The 19,599-nt window shown below is 34.3% G+C and overlaps 1 protein-coding gene across 3 annotated transcripts in view; it reads left to right on the top strand.

Annotated features, from left to right (window-relative positions):
- Window positions 1-19,599, top strand: part of SYTL5 (synaptotagmin like 5) — a 205,887-nt gene that overhangs the window by 83,446 nt on the left and 102,842 nt on the right. For all 3 annotated transcript variants that reach the window (XM_031959435.1, XM_023498919.2, XM_031959434.1), the window contains one exon: window positions 744-1,238. In XM_031959435.1, coding sequence (XP_031815295.1) covers window positions 1,120-1,238 — 119 coding nt within the window. In that variant the 5' untranslated portion in view covers window positions 744-1,119. The remainder of the gene's footprint in view (window positions 1-743; window positions 1,239-19,599) is intronic.

The following is a 19,599-nucleotide window of genomic DNA, read 5'->3' as shown; positions in this document are numbered from 1 at the left end:
ACATTGCTTTATGAATCATGTTGGGAGAGAAAAATCAGAACAAAAGGGAAAAACCATGGGAGAGGGAAAAAAAAACAAGAGGAAAAAGAATGAACATAACATTGTGGTTTACATTCAATCTCCATAGTTCTTTTTTTGGATAAGGATCTCATTTTCTGTCCCAAACTATTAGCATTAGCATCAATTTAAGAAGCTGATGTTTTCTTGATCTTATCCTCACCTTCTGAGAGCAAATTCCATATGTATTCTGTGGTTATCCATGCATTGGTTACATTATCCTCTTAAAATCGTAATCTCTTTTTATTCTATATAACATCTTTGTTCAAACAGAGATATTGCTACAGGTTCAAACAACATATAGTTTTCTTCAAAATTGAGATCTAAGAAAGACAATACTATATGTTGTTTCTACCTATATGACTGTTGTCTTCCCACTAAGTGAATTCCAAAATTCACTATCGTAAGCTTCTCCCTAAATTCTAGCCTTTTGGCTTACAAATTTAAAAATCTTATTCCTGATCCAGACCCATCTTTATTTTAAAAATGAGGTGTTTTATGACACTAAAATAGTTTTGATACCTACACCATGGAGAACAAAAAAAAGAAAACTGTAGACCAATTTGCTCATCAATAGTGATAAAATTTTTTAAAACAAAATTAGGTGTTTTTATGTGATGCCCTAAATAAATGTCTAAGTCATTTTCCCCATTTTCTTTCTCTTCCCCCTCTTTCAATTCTTTTAGGATTTGGACACAGCCACTCAAATTCTTGATATCTATCTGTATTGAAAGATTTAAGTTGGACTTCAATTGTTGGAATTTAGCTGTAACCTAAGAATTGTGGCAAAGACTTTGTGGATCTCCAATTAAGAAAAAATGAGTGTCTCAGCAAGTAATCCTCATGGAGGCCCTTTTTCTCCTCTTCGTCTTCTGAGAAAACATGTAATCACCCTTGGTGCATCTGTACAAACTTCATGAAGAATACACTGCAGTACTAGTTGATTTAGTAGATTCTCTCATCAATGTGATTTTTTTTAAAAAAACATCCTTCAGAGTTATAGAGATCAATTCATCTTGAGCCTATCCAGTCACTTGCTTCAGGGATTTCTGCAGAAATACCATGTCTAATAACACAGAGATTATCAATCTTTCATTTTTATTGGAACATGAGAAGGAAATGATCCTGGGAGTCTTAAAGAGAGATGAATACTTGAAGAAAGTTGAAGATAAGAGAATAAGGTAATCTTTGATTTTTCTCATTTGACATTTCTCCTCACCTTCCTGCAGTTTTCCAGATTTAGCTTTTAGAAGATAATTTGAGCAGATTGAAGGTTATTGTCCTGGGATGATCTCTAATGTTTCTTCTAACTCTAAGAGCCTGTGAGTTTATGGAGTTAGTGGCTTTAAATGGGAATGTACCATTAATCAGGGAAGATTTGGGAACAATTTTAACATTTTCTTATTTAATCTAATTTAATTTCTGGGAGAGATAACTTTATGAGAGGCAGGTGGTATGGTACAGGGGATAAAGAGCAGAACTTGAATCAGTTCTGGATCTGGGATTTACCACCTGTGTGATCTTGGGCAAGTCTTTGTAAAATATCTGTTTAGCTGCTCTTGCCTCAAGAAGATGAATTATTTAACCCAAAGATTCTTAACCTGGGTCCCATGAACATTTTAAAAATTTTGACAACTGTATTTCAATATAATTGACTTCCTTTATAATCTTGTGTGTTTTTATTTTGTGCATTTAAAACCATTATTCTGAGAAAGGAACTATAACCTTCATTAGAGAGCTATAAAAGGTCCATGGCATGCACACACAAAAAAGCAAAAGTAATAAAAACCAACAATTCTAAAACCCTTGATTTAATTATTTATTTATTTGATAGATTTATTCAAAGTTTTTATTTAATAATTCATCAGAATTCAGTTACCTGGAACCTTAGTTAATTAGAATGCTTGGAAGTCATCTTTCTAGGCATCCTAATTACTGAGAAGGTCCAGCTAGCTGTAGTCAGGAAAACTCATATTTCAGAGTTTGTCTGGCCTCAGACACTCACTGTGACAACCTAGGCAAGTCACTGAATTCTATTTGCCTCTGTTTCTTCATCTGTAAAATGAGCTGGAGAATGAAATAACAAACCATTCCACTCTCTTTATCAAGAGAGCCCCAAATGGAATTATGAAGAGCCAGATATGACTGAATTACAGAAATTAACTGAGAATTCACATGAATGAATTCTGATGACTTGAAGTTTTTCCATTGACAAATGGTATCTGGTGGTGCAATGAATAGAGTGCTTAGTCTAGAGTCAGGAAAACCTGAGTTAAAATTTGGTCTCAGGCATTTGTTAGCAGTGAGACTCTGAGCAAGTCTTAACCTCTCTTTGCCTCAGTATTCTCAACGATAAAATGGGGATAATAATAACCCCTACCTTGCAGGGTTGTTGTAAAGAACAAATGGGATATTTATAAAGTGTTTAGCATAGTGCCTAGTGCACAGCAAGGTCAGATAAAGGCTATTTTCTTTTGTCCTTGATAGTAAGAACTTGTAGGGTAAGCCCTTAACAAAATTTTGTAGAAGATAAAATTTCTTTTATGTAACTTATTATTTTCTTCTTAAAAGAAACAATAGCCCTCTCCTACCATTTAGTACATGTCCATGGGCTGCCCTATTTCCTAGACCTATTCTATGCCATACGTCTACCCAGTCCTCCTTAAAAAAAGAACTTTACAAAGTAATTCACACCAAGGTGAATAGGAGCAACAAATGGCTTAGAAGATTATTGTTTCAAAGAATATTTTAATTTTTTTATTATAGCTTTTTTATTTACAAGTTATATGCATGGGTAATTTTACAGCATTGACAATTGCCAAACCTTTTGTTCCAATTTTTCCTCTCCTTCCCCCCACCCCCTCCCCTAGGTGGTAGGATGAACAGTACGTATTAAATATATTAAAGTATACATTAAATACAAAATAAGTTTACACGTCCAAACCATTATTTTGCTGTACAAAAAGAATCGGACTCTGAAATATTGTACAATTAGCCTGTGAAGGAAATTAAAAAAAATATGCAGGCAGGCAAAAATATAGGGATTGGGAATTCAATGTAATGGTCCTTAGTCATCTCCCAGAGTTCTTTTCCTGGGTATATCTGATTCAGTTCATTACAGCTCCCTTGGAACTGATTTGGTTCATCTCATTGCTGAAGATGGCCAGGTCTATCAGAATTGATCATCATATAATATTGTTGTTGAAGTATATAATGATCTCCTGGTCCTGCTCATTTCACTCAGCATGAGTTCGTTAAGTCTCTCCAGGCCTTTCTGAAATCATCCTGTTGGTCATTTCTTACCAAACAATAATAGAATATTTTAATTTTAACAAGATAAAAATCTCATCCTCAAAATGGATTTTTCTTAGTTCCAACAGAGAAGTAATTAGGAACTGGGAATGTGAAAGTATCCATCTTGTTCAAAAAATCATTGATGAATCCATTTGGGTAATCTTTTGTTCATTTCAGGGACAGATGTATTATGTGTTTAGGATCTAAATCCAGGAAATAGGCAGAAGCTAGCGATGTTTTCACAAATCATTATGGAATAAAATGTTTTCTGTATGTTTGTTTCCTCATCATACCCAACTGAAAGGATACTAATTCTGTTCATGACCAAAACCACAATCAAAAGCTGAGATTAATCATCCTTGGAGAGGAAATGCTACAAACTTGTCATGAGGTTATTTTCATGTATTTCAAGAATTCATAATATGCTATCAAAAATTTGGCTCCTTAGCTATGAACATACATTTGAATTTTCTTGATTAATGCTAATTCCACAGCTAAAAGAGCTAGATTTTTGTTCCCATTCTTTCAAGACATTCACTCAACACTGAAGTAACAAAAGCTCATCTGACAGGGGTTGTGACTGAGTTTCTCTTTGACTAGAATACAGATGATGGTGAATGTAGTCAATGCATTTGGAGACAACAGAAACAATTTTTTCAGTGTTGTCACTGTCATAGTCACAGTCATAAAAATGACTGAATTTCATGATATCCTGAAAAATATATTTTAACATTTTCTGAAAGAGATATGTTAACCCATTAATAAACTTTTTAGATAAACGTAAAACCATTTCTTTGGAGAAAGAGCAATTTATAGAGACAGTATTGTATAGGATAGATTTTTCATCTCATCTTTTTAAAAGCACAGCCAGAGTCTATTTGTCTTTCCTTATTTTTCAGAGTTATATTTCTTCTATTGCATTAGTATTCTCTGTACGAGGAATGTAACTTATTTATATAATGAAGAGTACACATAATTCCTAGGAGTAAAATGATTTATTTCCCATTTTTTGCCAATTTCTTTGTGATAGTAGGTGAAGGGAAGTTATAAAGCCTTTCTTCATTTCCATCCAAATCCACAATCATCTTCACTGAGAAAATTAAAGATATCCACATTAGTTCCTTCATCTTCCCTCTCTCACATCTCAAATAATTTATTTCTCTCTTCTTTGTTGTGAGTAATCTACATTTTATTTCTACTTCCCAACTACACATGTAGTCCTCAGCAGCCTTCAGTTTGGTTATAATACACCTATTCTGTTGAAATATTTTTTTGAAATGACTCCTGAATCATGTTACATCCTAATTGCCATAGTCAGTACTATTCTTGTGAAGAAAATGGAAGGAAATGGATTAGAATATAATACAACCAGATAATGTCAGAACTAATTAGGTGGCTGATTTTAGAGTTAATGATTTAATGTCAATGTGCAAAGAAATCCTTAGTTGAGTAACTCAGAGATCTGTGTTTGGCACAGTGCTGTTTAATATTTTTACCTCTGACTTGGGAAAAATGTAGATATTCATCAACATCACAAAACTGAGAGGGATAGGTAAAATACTGCACAACGATAGGCTAGAGTCTACCAATAGGCTAAATTTAATAAGATGAAATATGACCTATTTATAATTATATTTATATTATTACATTTATACTAGTATTATGATATGGTAATCAAAGAAGCTAATATAATGTTTTCTAAAAGTTTTTTTTAGTAATTTTCCCTCTCTCCCCATCTTCTTTCTCATTCATTGAGAAAGTAAGAAATGTGATAGTCATTATACATATTGTTGTTGAGTCATTTCAGTCATGTGTAACTCTTTATAATCCTATATTAAGGTGTTCTTGGAAATAATACTGGAATGGTTTTCCATTTCCTTCTCTAGCTCATTTTACTTTTGAATAGCTGGGGGAAACAGGACTAAGTGACTCGACACAGTAATTACCTGAGGCTGTATTTGAACTCATGAAGATGAATCTTTCATTTACAATTCCAGTGCTCTGTCCACTGAACCATCTTGCTGCCCCTCACCATACATATGAAGCTATGCAAAACATTTTCACATTAGCCACATTGCAAAAAATAATAATAATAATAAAGTACTATAATCTTGAGTTGCATTAAGAGGAACATAGCTTCCAGGAATAGGAAAGTAATAATCCCAAATTACTCTACCATCATCAAAACTCATCTGGAACATGTTGTTCATGGTTTAAGAGAGATTAATGAATTAAATGATGTTCAGAGGTGAATAACCAACGTCTCACATGAGGACTGGTTGAAGTAACTGGGTCTGTTTAGGCTGGAAAAGAGAAAACTCAGGGGGACATGTGATAGATATCAACCATTAAAGGACTGTCACATGGAGAAGGACTCAGCATTATTCTATTTAGTCCCAGATGGCAGAGCCAGGAACCAATCATAAAAGTTACAAAAAAAGCAAATTTAATATGAAGTCAAAAAATAATCCTTATTAATTTGAGTTGACCAGTAGTGGAATTGGCTGCTTTGAGAGATCATGGATTCTTTTTTTCTGGAAGCCCTCAAGCAAACGTAGATAGCTACTAGTTAAGTACATTAATAGGGATTCCTTTCACATATCAGTTGGACTAGCTGGACCCTGAAGTTTCTTCCAAATCTCAAATTCAGTGACTATGTGATTCTAGAATCTTTTCAGTTCTAATTCTTGATTTTTTTTTTATTTGACACTGTTAGTGATCTTGTCTTGACATTCTTTTCTCCTAAGAGAATTTTTTTCTGATTTTCCTCCTATCTCAATGAAAAATCTTCTTTATTTTCATCCTGCATTCTTATTCCTCCTTTCATGTACTATATATGGGCATTCCCCCAAGGCCCTGTTCAGAATCATAGAATTTCAGAATTAGAAGGAACCTTGTGCCATATAATCAAACTATCCCTAAACAAGAATCCTTTAAAAAAAAAACAACATAGTTGGTATATAGTCATCTAACCTTTGTTTGAAGACAGGTAGTTGGTAGAAGAAAAGGCAGCCCTTTCATAGGTAGACCTTGCCACTTTTGGATAACTATTTAGAACTCTTTCTTTATATATAACCTAATTTGCCTCTCTGCAACTTCTATCCACTATTTAAATTTGTCCTTTGGGCCAAATAGAAAAATCTAACTCCTCTAACACCTAACAATTTTTCACATGCCAGACATCAGGCCTTTCTCGAGCATCTTCTTTCAGTTAAACACATCACCATTTCCTTCAACTAATTTTCATATGACAGGAATTCAAAGTTCTCCAACATAACGGTTTCTCTTTTCAAAATACTTTCTTGTTCATCAATATTCTTTCTAAACTCTGACTCCCAGGCACATGGTGTGACCAGTGTAATTTACAGAAAACCTATCACTTCTGTTTTCCTGGATCCTATGCTTCTTCAATTAAGGTCATGATTACATTAGCCTTTTTGGCTTACATACCACACTGGTATCTGTAGTACACTGGAGACTATTATTGAATTTAAGGTCTGCTAAACCCCTCAGATCTTTTTTTATACAAACTGTTAATAGTCTTATATTAGGGAAGTTAAATTCTGAACCCAACTGTATATCTTTACATTTGTCCCTATCAATTTTTAACTATTTATAGTTAGTCTTTTGTTCTAACCGTTTTAGATCCTGACTGTCATTAAATGTGTTAGTAATTCCCAGGATTCTTCATGCACATCATAAATTGGAGATCTACTATGCAATACCCAGCCTAGCATTTACTCAGGCTTCTATTCTTTGATTCCCTTAGTTCTGAAGTTTACTGCCTAGTGCAATGGAAATGTAAAATCAGACATATATTCATTAATATATACAATCACTCATCATTAATCAACAGTGTGCAATTTAAAAAATTGTATGATGTTATTTTTTTAAATAATATAATCATCAAAGAACAAACTGTATCCCTGATTCCTAAAAGTTCCAATAACTATGTCTTAAACCAATACTCAACAAAGTTCCTTCTTTGCCCAATAAAAGACTGTTTCTCCCTCCCAAGTGCCATTTTAATGAGTTTCCATTAATTGAACATTAATGAGAGCAGATGCACTGCTCTCAAGGGAACATGAGATGCTCAAATCCCTATGTTGCAGGAATATAAGAGAAATCAGCTAGAAGCAGTTTGGGGTCTCTGTTGTGTTTCTTATGGTTCTGGCAAAGGCATTAACAAATTACTTCTAATGTCTGATTGGTGAGTATTTACCAGAATTTATGAGGAAAGGAAACTATCAAACATAACTTCATTTTCCTAATGCCATTAGCATAATCCTGTAATCAATTGTTTACAAAATTTGGGGGATACATATTATACAGGAAGGTATATATTGTACTTCAGCAGTTGTCTTTTTTCAGACTCATCAATTCAACATTTGATGCATTTTTTACAAGGAAAAAAATGCTTCAGTCCTTGAGGCTTCCTTGGCACTGGTTGCTCTTGCTTGTTGTCTTGGTTGAGCAGTAGGGATGTAAAGTTGACCAGGAGTACTGCCTAGCCCTTACAGGTGCTACTATTGACTTCAGCCATTGGCAATTTCTCCCCATCAAAGGCAACAGTATGCAGGCTGTCAGGTTGGAACCCATAATGTTGAGGTTGTGCATACTGGCTAGCAGGTCACAAAGTGGCTCCTGCAGGACAATATGGCTGCAGCATATAGTCTCCTGGATCCCAAAGCAGTAGAACTAGAAAGGGCACAGAACAAGGTATGCTCAGCAAAAGGAGAAGCAGCAGGAGTAGAAGCAGTAGTGATGCTGGGAATAGGAGCAGAGGGAGCTCAGGTGGAGGATGTAGGAGAGGACACAGACTCCTGGCAGCCAGAGTCCTGGGCAGCAGAGTGCCAGGACCGTAGCTTCCACATCTACATCTAGCTCAACCCCCAACCCAAGGAAACTTAGTATAAAGGTCATGATTCCTCTCAGAAAGTTGAATCAAAAGGGGAGGAGCTGGGCTGGACTGGCTTGTTTCTCTGAAGCTGGAAGTCCTACTTATCCTTTGGGGAACTGCGTGGGAAGGAATGGTTAGGCTTCGGATTGGAGATGTAGGGAAAAATTGGTTTCACACTCATCATTTTTCGCCAGTCACAATGTCTTCTGGAACTGATTAATGACAAGTACCAAAGTACCGTTGTACTTGTTTATCAGATTGTGGGGATATACTTCATTGCCATATGATTCTACCTCAGGCACTTATTTATTATATTTTATTTTATTGCTTTTGCTGAGGCAATTGGGGTTAAATGACTTGCCTAGGGTCACACAGCTAGGAAGTATGTTGTGTCTGAGTCAGGCACTTATTTTATTATTATATGATAACTACTTAATCACAAAATAGAAATTTAAAACAAAATGAGTTGCTTATGCTAAGTTAATATATTGATTACCTCTATTCATCCCCCTTCCCCTTCACTCCAAAGTAAAGCTAGTCCTTGTTGTTCTAGGCTCACTGTACTTTTGAAACTGAAAACAATGGTTCATATCAGCCCCATGTTAGTAACATGCAGCACAGTAGAGTGGATGGTCTAAATTAAAATTGGGAGATTTAAGTTTTTAATTCCCACTTTCTTAACTTCTCTAAAATTGTTTCTTCTCTGCAAAATTGACATAATGATATACCAGCCTGGCAGTGTTATTGGGAAGCAAAATGCTTTTTTCAAACCTTAGAGCATGCAAAATCTGAGGTGTTATTATTGGTATACCTCAGTTTGCAGAGTGGTAAATATTTCCATTATCAAGATGATATTATCCCCTTCCAGAACCTTCCAGCTCTAAGCTGCATGTAATTACTTCCTGCAAACTCACTTTATCCAAGTTCATAGGATTTAGAGAGTTAAGGAAATCATCAAGTCTGACTCTCCTTTCCAGATAAAGAAATTGAATTCTAGAGAACAATTACTTGTACATGATTTTGTAGCTAATAAACATTAGATTCAGGATTCCAGACTGGCTCTCTTGGCTGCAGATTAAGTGATACCCTAGTGCCTTTACTGTTGCAACTATATGCCATAGGAAAGGGAGTCCTTGGCTGTATTGACCATGGTGGTGCTGGGTCTGGTAGCACTAGCTCAGGGCCAGTGGGAGCTTCTATACCATACACTCAGTCATGACTTCTCCTGTGACTTTCTACTGTCATAGCTATGCAAGACCCCTGCCATTTTCTTTTCTTCCTTCCCTCTCCTTCCTGTTTTTTGATATTTATCAAGAAGAGAGAGATTTGTGTTCTCCAGTGATACCAATTGCCCACTGCCTCAAATAAGAATAAGAAGGAGCAAGAATGAGAGGAGGAGTAAGAAGAGCAGGAGAAAGAAGAGGAGCAAGAGAAAAAAGAGAAAGAAGAGCAGAAGCAAGAGGAGGAAGAGAATGAGAAAAGAAAAAAAAAATAGTTTTAATAGAGTGTTCATTCTGACTGCCCCATCCCAAGTTGGGTAAAAGTGATAAAACTCTTGCTGGGAATCATCTACTTGTTCCTGGAAAGACAATATTCCATTTTTACTCCTGCAAGGGATTGCAGGTACAATAAAAAAATATCAGAATTTTTATACCATTTTAAGGTTTGCAAAGTGCCTAAAATATTATTTCATCCTCACAATAACCCTCTGACATAGATGATAGAGTTAGCTCCATTTTACAGATGGGGAAATTGAGGATAGGAGAGGTTTAGTAGCTCAATCAGGGTCACTCAGAGCTAATAAATATCTAAGTCTGAATTTGAACTCAGACCCTTTTGATTCCAGGTCCAGTCCTCCATGCAGTTATCTTGATTGTTGTGATTTTCAAGCTGTGGGATAGTATTTATATGGCAGAGGGAGCTTTTGAATAACTCCAATAGAAGTTTGTCTGCTTCAAAGAGGAATGCACATTGGATTTTTGAAAGGGATCAGTTGGGAAGATTCTGTAAAGTCTGTGATAGGTGTGGAGAATGGTGTTCATTCAGGCAGCAGTGCAAGAGCAGACACTTTGAATCTGGACTAACAACAATTGATGCAGCCACAGTCTCCCTTTCCTGCTGCTCCACTTATTAAAAGAAATCCTGCCGAAAGGGCTGTGCCTGAAGTACTTCTCTCTCAAAGATCCGGAAAGTGGGGAATGTACTACAGATCTCCCTTTGACCTTTGTTTTATCTCTGCCTATAAAGGCAGACCATTTTTTCCTGTTTCTATGTTTTTTTTAAGTGTTATAATTTATCATCTGTGTGTGTCTTGACAGCACTTTTCTGTACATAAAATCCATGATATTCAATCACTGTTCTCCAAGCCATCTCCATAGCTTCTACAATCATCTTAATGGTCCTGAGAAAACTTCCTCTCTCGGAAGCCCCACTTTTCCATTTGAAGATTTTTTCTCACCCGACCACTTTTTTGGAAAGCCCAAGACAATGTGTTTTTTCTTTACTTTTTACTTTTTTTTCTCCAATCATCCTCTCTCTGAATAATGCCCCCATACTCTTTCCTTGCTCTACCCTTTCTCCTATTCTGCAACCATAAACCATCTTCAAATCAACTTTTCTAATGTTAATAAATAGGATGTCAGTCTACTGTTCAATGATCTCATCCATCATTCCTATAAATCTTTGAGTCAAAAGTACCCCTCCTTAGCCAACTCTTCTCTTGAATGTTATATTTACTTGCATGTCATGACATCGCCTCCCAGATATCATGGTATCTTTTACAACAAAGGACAAAGAATAAACACAGCAAACATTCCCCACTTGAATGTAAGTGACTTGAGGGCAAGAATAATTTTTGCTTTTGTCTTTGTATTCCTAGCATTAACAGAGTGCTTGGAATATATAGTGCTTGATAATTGCCTTTTTATTCATTCATTTATTGATGAATGAATGAAATATATTGCCTATCTGCATACTTAGCTAGTACCAGCCAATGGGAATAAACAGAAGTAAATTACTAACTAGAAATAAATAGTACCATTTTCTTTGCCTGCTCTAATCTCTTATTATAGAATCATGAATCACAATCAAGTAAATTCTCCAATTATTATGGATGAAGTGTTAAATCTACTGCTCTATGATCCTATTTACCATCCCTATAACTTTCTAATTCTGAGACTCTCCCTGACTGCTTCTTCCTTTTGTGTGCTGTTTTTGCCCAGTAGAATGTAAGTTCCTTGAAGGCAAAAATGACAAATTTTTTTGCCTGGATATCTCTAGCATTTAGCAAAATTATTTTAAAATGCTTTTTTACACATTTGGAAATGGATAAAGGATGTGTACTGCATTTTTATATACCTAGCCAGTGCTAGCCAAAGAAAGTAAATGTAGAAAATAAGTAGATAGAAATACACAGAACTGAAAAAAAAAGGTCAGGAAACTCAACTCTGTCCTAGATCAGTCTTTGATTATAGTCTCAAAAATTATATATAATTTTTCATGACTAATTTGCATTTTATGCTCCCCATATAGGAGAGAAAATGGCTAATGTAGAAATATACATATGAAGTCATATGTATAATGGGTATCATATTTCTTGCCTTCTCAATGAGTGGGGTAAGGGTACAGAGAGGGAAGATTTTCAATTAACAATAAAAATTAAATTAAAAAATAGTAGAGAAGTTGATCTATATGGAAGCAAAATCATTTTACTCTGATTCTGGAAAATTGTTCTAACAGAGCTCTAAGAGCCCATTGTTCTAACCAGCTATGTCTTATTAGACAATAGGAGGCCCAGGCTGTGATATGAAAAGAAAAGAGCAGAGTGGACCAAACACCAAAAGGAAGGTTGAACTCTTGGGCCATCCCATGGAAGAAGAAACGTATGATCTAGGAAGAATTAGCTCTTCCTCTTTTTTCCCCTATGGGGAAGAGAGTTAAAAAGAGTGCAAAGACAGATTTATTTTGTAGCAACATTTAGTGATTGCATATTTAAATAGGGCTTTATGATTTACAAGGGACTTCACTTTCCTTATTTTACGACACTCTCCCAAAAATACTGTCATTATGCCATTTTATACAAGCGAAAATGGAAATTCAAGAAAGTTAAATGCTTTGCCCAAAATGACCAGTAAAAAACAGAACTGTGATCCAAGTCTACCATTATAAGATTAAATAAGAGAACTAGACAAATAGTGAGCTGAAGGGTAACATACCATTATATAGCCAATATAACTCTATAATCTATGTACACATGGGGGGGGGGCATCCTAATGATACCATATCATACACTTATCTAGTTGCAGGTATGTGTGATAAACCCTTTGAGGACAGGTACTATTTCCCTTTTGTCTTTGCTTCTCCTGTCTCCAATGTCTGGCAGGTAGTATATGCTTAATAAATGTTTGTTGACTAATTGATGGACAAACTTGAGAGTATTCAGATGGGAGCAATTAGGATACTAAAGGGTTTCTAGTTTATGTTCTAAATGAGGATGAGTTGGGGAAACTGAGTTTTTTCAGGGATAAATATGCTTTGATGAAAAATCTTGTTCTAGTAACCTATTTACCTACCATAAAATTAAGACAGAATAAGATATAGCAGAATAGATATAAATAGAATAAGATATAAAATAAAATAGACATAAAAATAAGATAGAATAAGATATAAATAAAAATTAGAAAAAATCTATAACTAATAAGATATAAAAGATATAAAATAAGACAAAATAATAAGATACATTTTCTTAATGACTAATAAGGCATAGTAGTTCAACAGTCTTTTGAGAAGATCAGACTAATTTTGCTGTAAGAGATAGTGTGGTTGATTTAGTAAAACAAGTTATCTAACAGTTCAAACATTTGTTCTTTGGTACAAGAAGGTTATTATTTAGGGGGCTCTTATTGGATTTTATAAATATTTTGTATCTTCATCATCCTACCTGCGACAAACTACCTTATCTCTTCCCTTTTCTCAGCAATATTTTCTGTATCTCTCAGATGTATTAGTTCAGAAACTTTCTGGTCCTGTATTTATACTACAGCATCTTCATGGTTCACAACATAGATTTAGAATGGTTTATTGTTGTTGTTGTTTGCTGGGCATCTTAGCAGAGACAAAGTGAAGAAATGAGAATATTGTTGAACTAAGAGCAGTTAGCTATGACTACTGAATGTGAATTTGAGGAATCTGAGTTTGAATCCTAAGTTGTAATTAGCCAAGTCCCTTAAAATTTTTTGACCTAATTTCCCCTCACTTGTAACATGGGGGGATTGACCTAGATATGATATGAATAGTAGGAGAACCAGAACTTTGACAGTTCTCTTTCTATAGTTCAAAGATGCCTTCTTGAAAATGACTAAGATCAAGAATGCCGCAGATAAGATCAGGAATATGATAGTAAATGTTAACAGCTATCTCTATGGAGGGAAGACTTAATTGTAGGCAAGACACACTTTTTAATTTTTCTGTTGCTTTCTTAAATCTAAACAACCACTAAAACAATGAACCAAGTTCTAATTTATAGCCTTCGTTAATTTCCAATATGCAAATGCTTACACTGAATATTTAACAATCAACTTTCTTAAACTGGTTTGAACTGTCTCTAGGTTACTCCTAGACATGATATATTCTTTGGATGATATCATATGTTATATGTAACAAAATTAAGAGAATTTTAGTGTTCAGGTATTTTATTCTCTACTTTGATTATAGGAAGTAATTTTAATTTTTGTGTCACTCCTTGGTAAGATTAACTGAAGTTTTAACGACTTGAAATGTTTTAAATGATTAAGGAGAGATAGTGATACTATGTGGTTTGTATTTCTTTCCATCAAAATGCCACTAAAATAACAGCTGCTTATTTGTCCCATTTCCCTAGCAAGTATCAGAAAACTTGGGATAAGTCTTTAGAAGGAACAAAATAGGTACAGCTTTTGTGCAGGGAATCCCTGCAATGCCAAGGTGTACAAAAACAATCCATGACTTCCGTATCTGTATAGTTGCCTACATCATCACAGGTGCTGCTTATTTGCCAAACACTATTTCTGGTACATTATCAAATACTTCTAAGAATTCATGAACATAATGTGTTTACAAATCACCATCTCACAGAAATGTTCTACTTGCTAAAAATTCTTTAAGAAGCATATAAATAATCTTATAAAATGGGCTTCCTATTTTGTGATTTATGCTAACTCAAAAGTTGTATTTAAAGTGGTACACATAATTTCAGTTAGTATTTAAACATTCAGACTCTCTAGGATCCTATAAAATATATAATTATGATGATGATAAAACAACAGTAATAATATTTATGTAATACTTTCAGAGTGTCAAAAAGTTTTATAAATATTATATTAGTTTGTCATCATAATAATCCTGGGAGGTGAGTGCTACTATTATTCCCATTTTAAAGATGAGGAAAGACAGTGGTTAACTGTGTTGCCTATAGACAAAGCGCTAACAAGTATATGAAGCACTATTTGAACTTAAGTCTTCCTGACTCCAAGTCTAATACTTTATCTTTTGTGTCTTACATGTATAAAAATGTACATGAATATGTCTATATAATATATATGCATTCTATATAGTTATACATTTATATATACATATTCATATATATTATATATTATGTTACATATAATGTGTATATGCATGATATAAGTATGTGTATATATATGTATATATCATATATGATATATCATATAGTATCAATAGTATCATTCATATATATGTATATGACTTAATTCCTCTAACCTCACATTGTCTCTGAATACCTCACAGATATATATATATATATAGATATAGATATATAACTTAGTTCGCCTCAAAACATCTTTTTATTTCCTAGCATTTGTGTTTGTGTGTATATGTGTGTGGAGAAACCTGAAGTGGAATTTTCCTGTTCCAACTCTAGTTAATTCTTTTGCTTGGAGCATTCACAGTGTCTGAAAAGCTGCCGTGTCTGGCGCAGTTTTTCTCCCTGGCCCATTGAAACCATCTCTATTTTAGCCCTTTCATAGACATTAATTACACTACCCACAGGTTGCCTCTCACTGTTCTTGATACTTAGAAAAAAAGAAAGAAAAAACATATTTTGAAAGCTTTAGGTTACTATGACCACATTCTTTTTTGCTAGGTTATATACAAATATAAGACAGCTCCAGGATCAAATTGAAAATCTTAGATGGATCAATTTGCAGGGGATAAAACAGACCCATTACTTTGATGGTTTAAATTATTACAGTTAACAGCTAGGAGGTTACTCAATAGCAGTGAACCTCTGCCTTTTAAAAAGTATTTTGGTTTCATGGGAAGTAGTGATAGTTTATGTTTTAATTAAAAGGGTTTTGATAATTTGTGTTATTTTTTATGGTTTTTAACCTCATCTCTTGAAATAAGGAGTTCAATTTTTAGTATTTTATTCAAGGTTTTCTACTATCTGACCCCTACCTACTTTTCCAGATTCATCTGCTATTTTCTCCTTTTAAAAAAATTGGGTTACTCAATGCCTCTTTAAATATAATTTGCTCTTGCTGTAATATGTGCTTTTATTCATACTTTCATATCTGACCAATACTTCCTCCCACTTGGCCCCTGTAACATTTTCACCCCCTATTCAGTTCTTCAAGAATAGAAATCATTGACTATATCAGTAATCTTTAATCTTTTTTTGGTTATGTATACATTTCAGTAAAATATTTTTGACAAGGATCCCCTCTATATGTTTTTGTTGTTATTCTGGTGTTTTTCAGTCACGTCTGACTCTTTATAAACCCCAATTGGGGTTTTCTTGGCAGAAACCCTAGAGTGGTTTGCCATTTCCTTTTCCAGGTCATTTTACAATGAGGAAACTGAGACCAAAAGGATCACACACATAGTTTGTGTCTGGGCCAATTTAAACTCAGGAAGGTGAAACTTTCTAAGCTATCATTCTATCCACTGCGCCACCCAGATGTACTAATACATGTGTCTTTATTTATAAATTAGGGATAAATAGGTGGTATAGAGGATAGAGTGCTGGATCTGGAATCAGGAACATCTGAGTTCAAATGTGGTATCAGAGTTACAAACTCTGTGACTTTGTGAGCCAGAGAAGGAAATGGCAAACCTCCAGTACCTCTGCCAAGAAAACCCCAAATGGGGTCAGAAAGAGTCAGTTATCACTGAAAAATACCTGAACAACAATGAAAATAAAATTTATAAATTATATTAATGTATTGCTATACTAATATATTATATATTATAAACCATATCAAAAACAAATTAAATAGGATGAGATGAAGTAAATATTTTAAAATAATTATTTCATTTAACAAATTCACAAACATTTTTCTCACTAAAATATCAGTAATAATTACAAAGAAAGAGCAATATTATTGTACCTGTTTCAATTGTGGCTTAACAATCTGTGATGCAATAATTTGAATGTCAGTTTCTTGGTTCATTTTGCTTATTTGGTTGGATTTAATGTCATGTTTGAAAAAGATTCTTCATAGAGATACATAGACTAATAATGATGCTCACTTTTCAATCTCATTCTCTCATTTATGCAAAGATTTAACTGAATTTCAGCAAGCAAATCTCCATCTTCTCTGATATTAATCAATTATTTTCAGAGAACAGTCAAAGGTATTACATATATATACATATATTGGCAAGGCAGTTGGGTTTAAGTGCCTTGCCAGGGTTACATAGCTAGTAAATGTTAAGTGTTGAGATCAGCTCCTGACTTCAGGACCACTGCACCATCTAGGTGCCCATAAATATGTATATAAAAGCAAATAGATTCATCACTTTATATAATTTATTTTCTAGAAAAGATTCTTGAACAGGTTAGAAAAATTTCATTTCTAAATTTTGGGGTTTTTTTTAACATATTCATATTTGAGTTTTTCATATGTGATATATATCACTTTTTGCAATAAAAGCCCAAATTGAAAATATGTTCCTTTTTATGATGACTTTATACTGTCATTTAATGATAAATACTCTTATTTAAGGTTTTAAATTATTATAGATAATGATTATAAATTCAAATTTCAAAAATTCCTTGATAATTTTGAACTTCAGGGTGAATATTTTGTCTGTTTTGATTAGGTCATTGAATTTTGCCTATAATTATTCTGACAATGAGTTCACACTAGCTGAAGAAGGAGTCAGCTCTGGGGGATAGGTTATCTTAGGACTTTTCAGTCCTCTGGTGGGTTATATAAAACATTAGCTTTTCTTGTCTGATACCTTCCAATTGCCCACACGGAGGCTTACAGGAATTTATTTCTAGTCAAGTACAAGAGCTTGCATTTTGTGATGACAGAACCTGCTCACCGGTTACTGAATCTGAAGGACTAATGATTCAGAGGTATAAAATGGAAAAGAATTAAATATTCACTAATTTGTTGCTGAATTGGAACTCTGGATATCCAAAAGGGAAAGGAGCTCTTCTCTTTCTCTTTCTCTTCCTTTTCTCCTCAAAGTGTGAAGGCTACTTAAGGTCATTCCTATGAATTAAGTGGGGAAAGTAATAACTATATTATGTTCCATTCAATATTTAAGTGGCCATGGATACATGACCACCCTTGTCTTTTTTGTGCTCATTCTTTCCCGATCTTAGGCTAATAAATGCTCCATGGTTAATATGGATGATGCTAACTCTGGTTTTTGACATGCCTAAAGGCACTAGCAGTCTTTCCAGTGTGGCAGCTGAAGTGTCCATCAGCGCTGCTGGCTTGGATTAAGATAGCATCAGGAGAGAACGAGGGAAGTATCTACATTTTAAATTTTGGACAAATAGGAGACAATACATATGCTTAGTTGGTTGTATAGAGGCACTTTGAATACAGACACACATGTAGAAAGATAGTCACCTAAAATAGCAAGCAATTTCAAAGAATGTGGGCATTTTATTATTGCTTCAGTCATATCCTACTCTCTGTGACCCTCTTTGGGGTTTTCTTGGCAAGGACCCTGAGAATGGTTTATCATTTCATTTTTCAGCTTATTTTATTTTACTTTTATTTTTAATAGTATTTTATTTTCTAAGAACATGCAAAGATAGTTTTCAGCATTTGCCTTTGTAAAATCTTGTGTTCCAAATTTTTCTTTCTTTCCCCTACTCCCCCTTTCCAAGTTAGAAAGCAATTCCTTATAGGTTAAACATGTACAATTCTTCTAAATATATTTCCATATCATCATGCTGAACAAGAAAAATAAGAACAAAAGGGGAAAAAATACGAGAAAGAAAAAAAAACAACAAGCAGACAAACAATAACAAAAGTGAAAATACAGTGCTTTGGTCCAATTCAATATTCATATCTCTCTCTCTGGATGTGGATAGTACTTTCCATCCCAGGTTTATTGGAATCTCCTTGAATCATTTCGTTGTTGAAAACAGCCAAATCTATCACAGTTGATTATCACTTAATCTTCTTGTTATTATGTATTGTGTTCTCTTGGTTTGGCTTACTTCACTAAGCATCAGTTCATGTAAATCCAGGCTTTCCTGAAATCAGCCTGCTCATTATTTCTTATAGAACAATAATATTCCATTATATTCTTATACCAAAACTTAATCAGTCATTCCTCAACTGATGTTTGAAAAAAACTCTTGGCAAAACTGACTATAGTCTGTCAGAAACTATGTTTGGACCACATCCCATGCTCTCTGAGTCTATACCAACTAAAACAATTCCTCTAAATATACTTCCTTATTCTTCCTAGCCACCTATGCTTGAAATCTTGGTATCCTTCCTCATTCTCAACTCTTCACTCTTTTCACCACTAAACTACCCTCACCCATCCCATAGCCAATAAGTGATTAGGTCCTGTCATTTTACCTTCATAACAGCTCTCCTATACTCTCTCTCCTATACTCTCATATTGTACCATCCTGGTATGGGTGCTCCTCATCACTTCATCCTAAACTATTCCAAGAGCTTTGTGGTTGTTCTCCCTACTTCAAGTATGTCCCTACCTCAATCCATTCTTTATTAGGCTACCAAAGTGATCTTAAAGCGCAAGTCTGACTCTACCTAATAAACTCTAGTTTATTTACCATTTGGAAAGTTTTTTCCTACTCTAGGTCCCCAGTTTACCTTGTAGTTATGACAGATATACCATAGATAGTGGGTTTTATAATGTGTGCTCCAGAGAAATGACCAAGGAGTTCTTTCTCTTGTCTCCTCCTTTTTCATTTTGGGTTAATCAGTCACATAGGATGAAGAGTCATGGATGTTTTGTTATGTGGATCAGGATCTTTCTTTCAAAATTCACTTATTATTCAAATTTCTATATTACTTTTGAGGCAAGCAATAAACAGGTTCTTACATTTGGTGTTATGGAAAACGCAC

This window comes from Sarcophilus harrisii, chromosome 3 (genome assembly GCF_902635505.1).
Source record: "Sarcophilus harrisii chromosome 3, mSarHar1.11, whole genome shotgun sequence".
Classification (NCBI taxonomy): domain Eukaryota; kingdom Metazoa; phylum Chordata; class Mammalia; order Dasyuromorphia; family Dasyuridae; genus Sarcophilus; species Sarcophilus harrisii.
The sequence above is the reverse complement of the archived record's forward strand: the minus strand, read 5'-3'. Positions and strand labels throughout refer to the sequence as shown.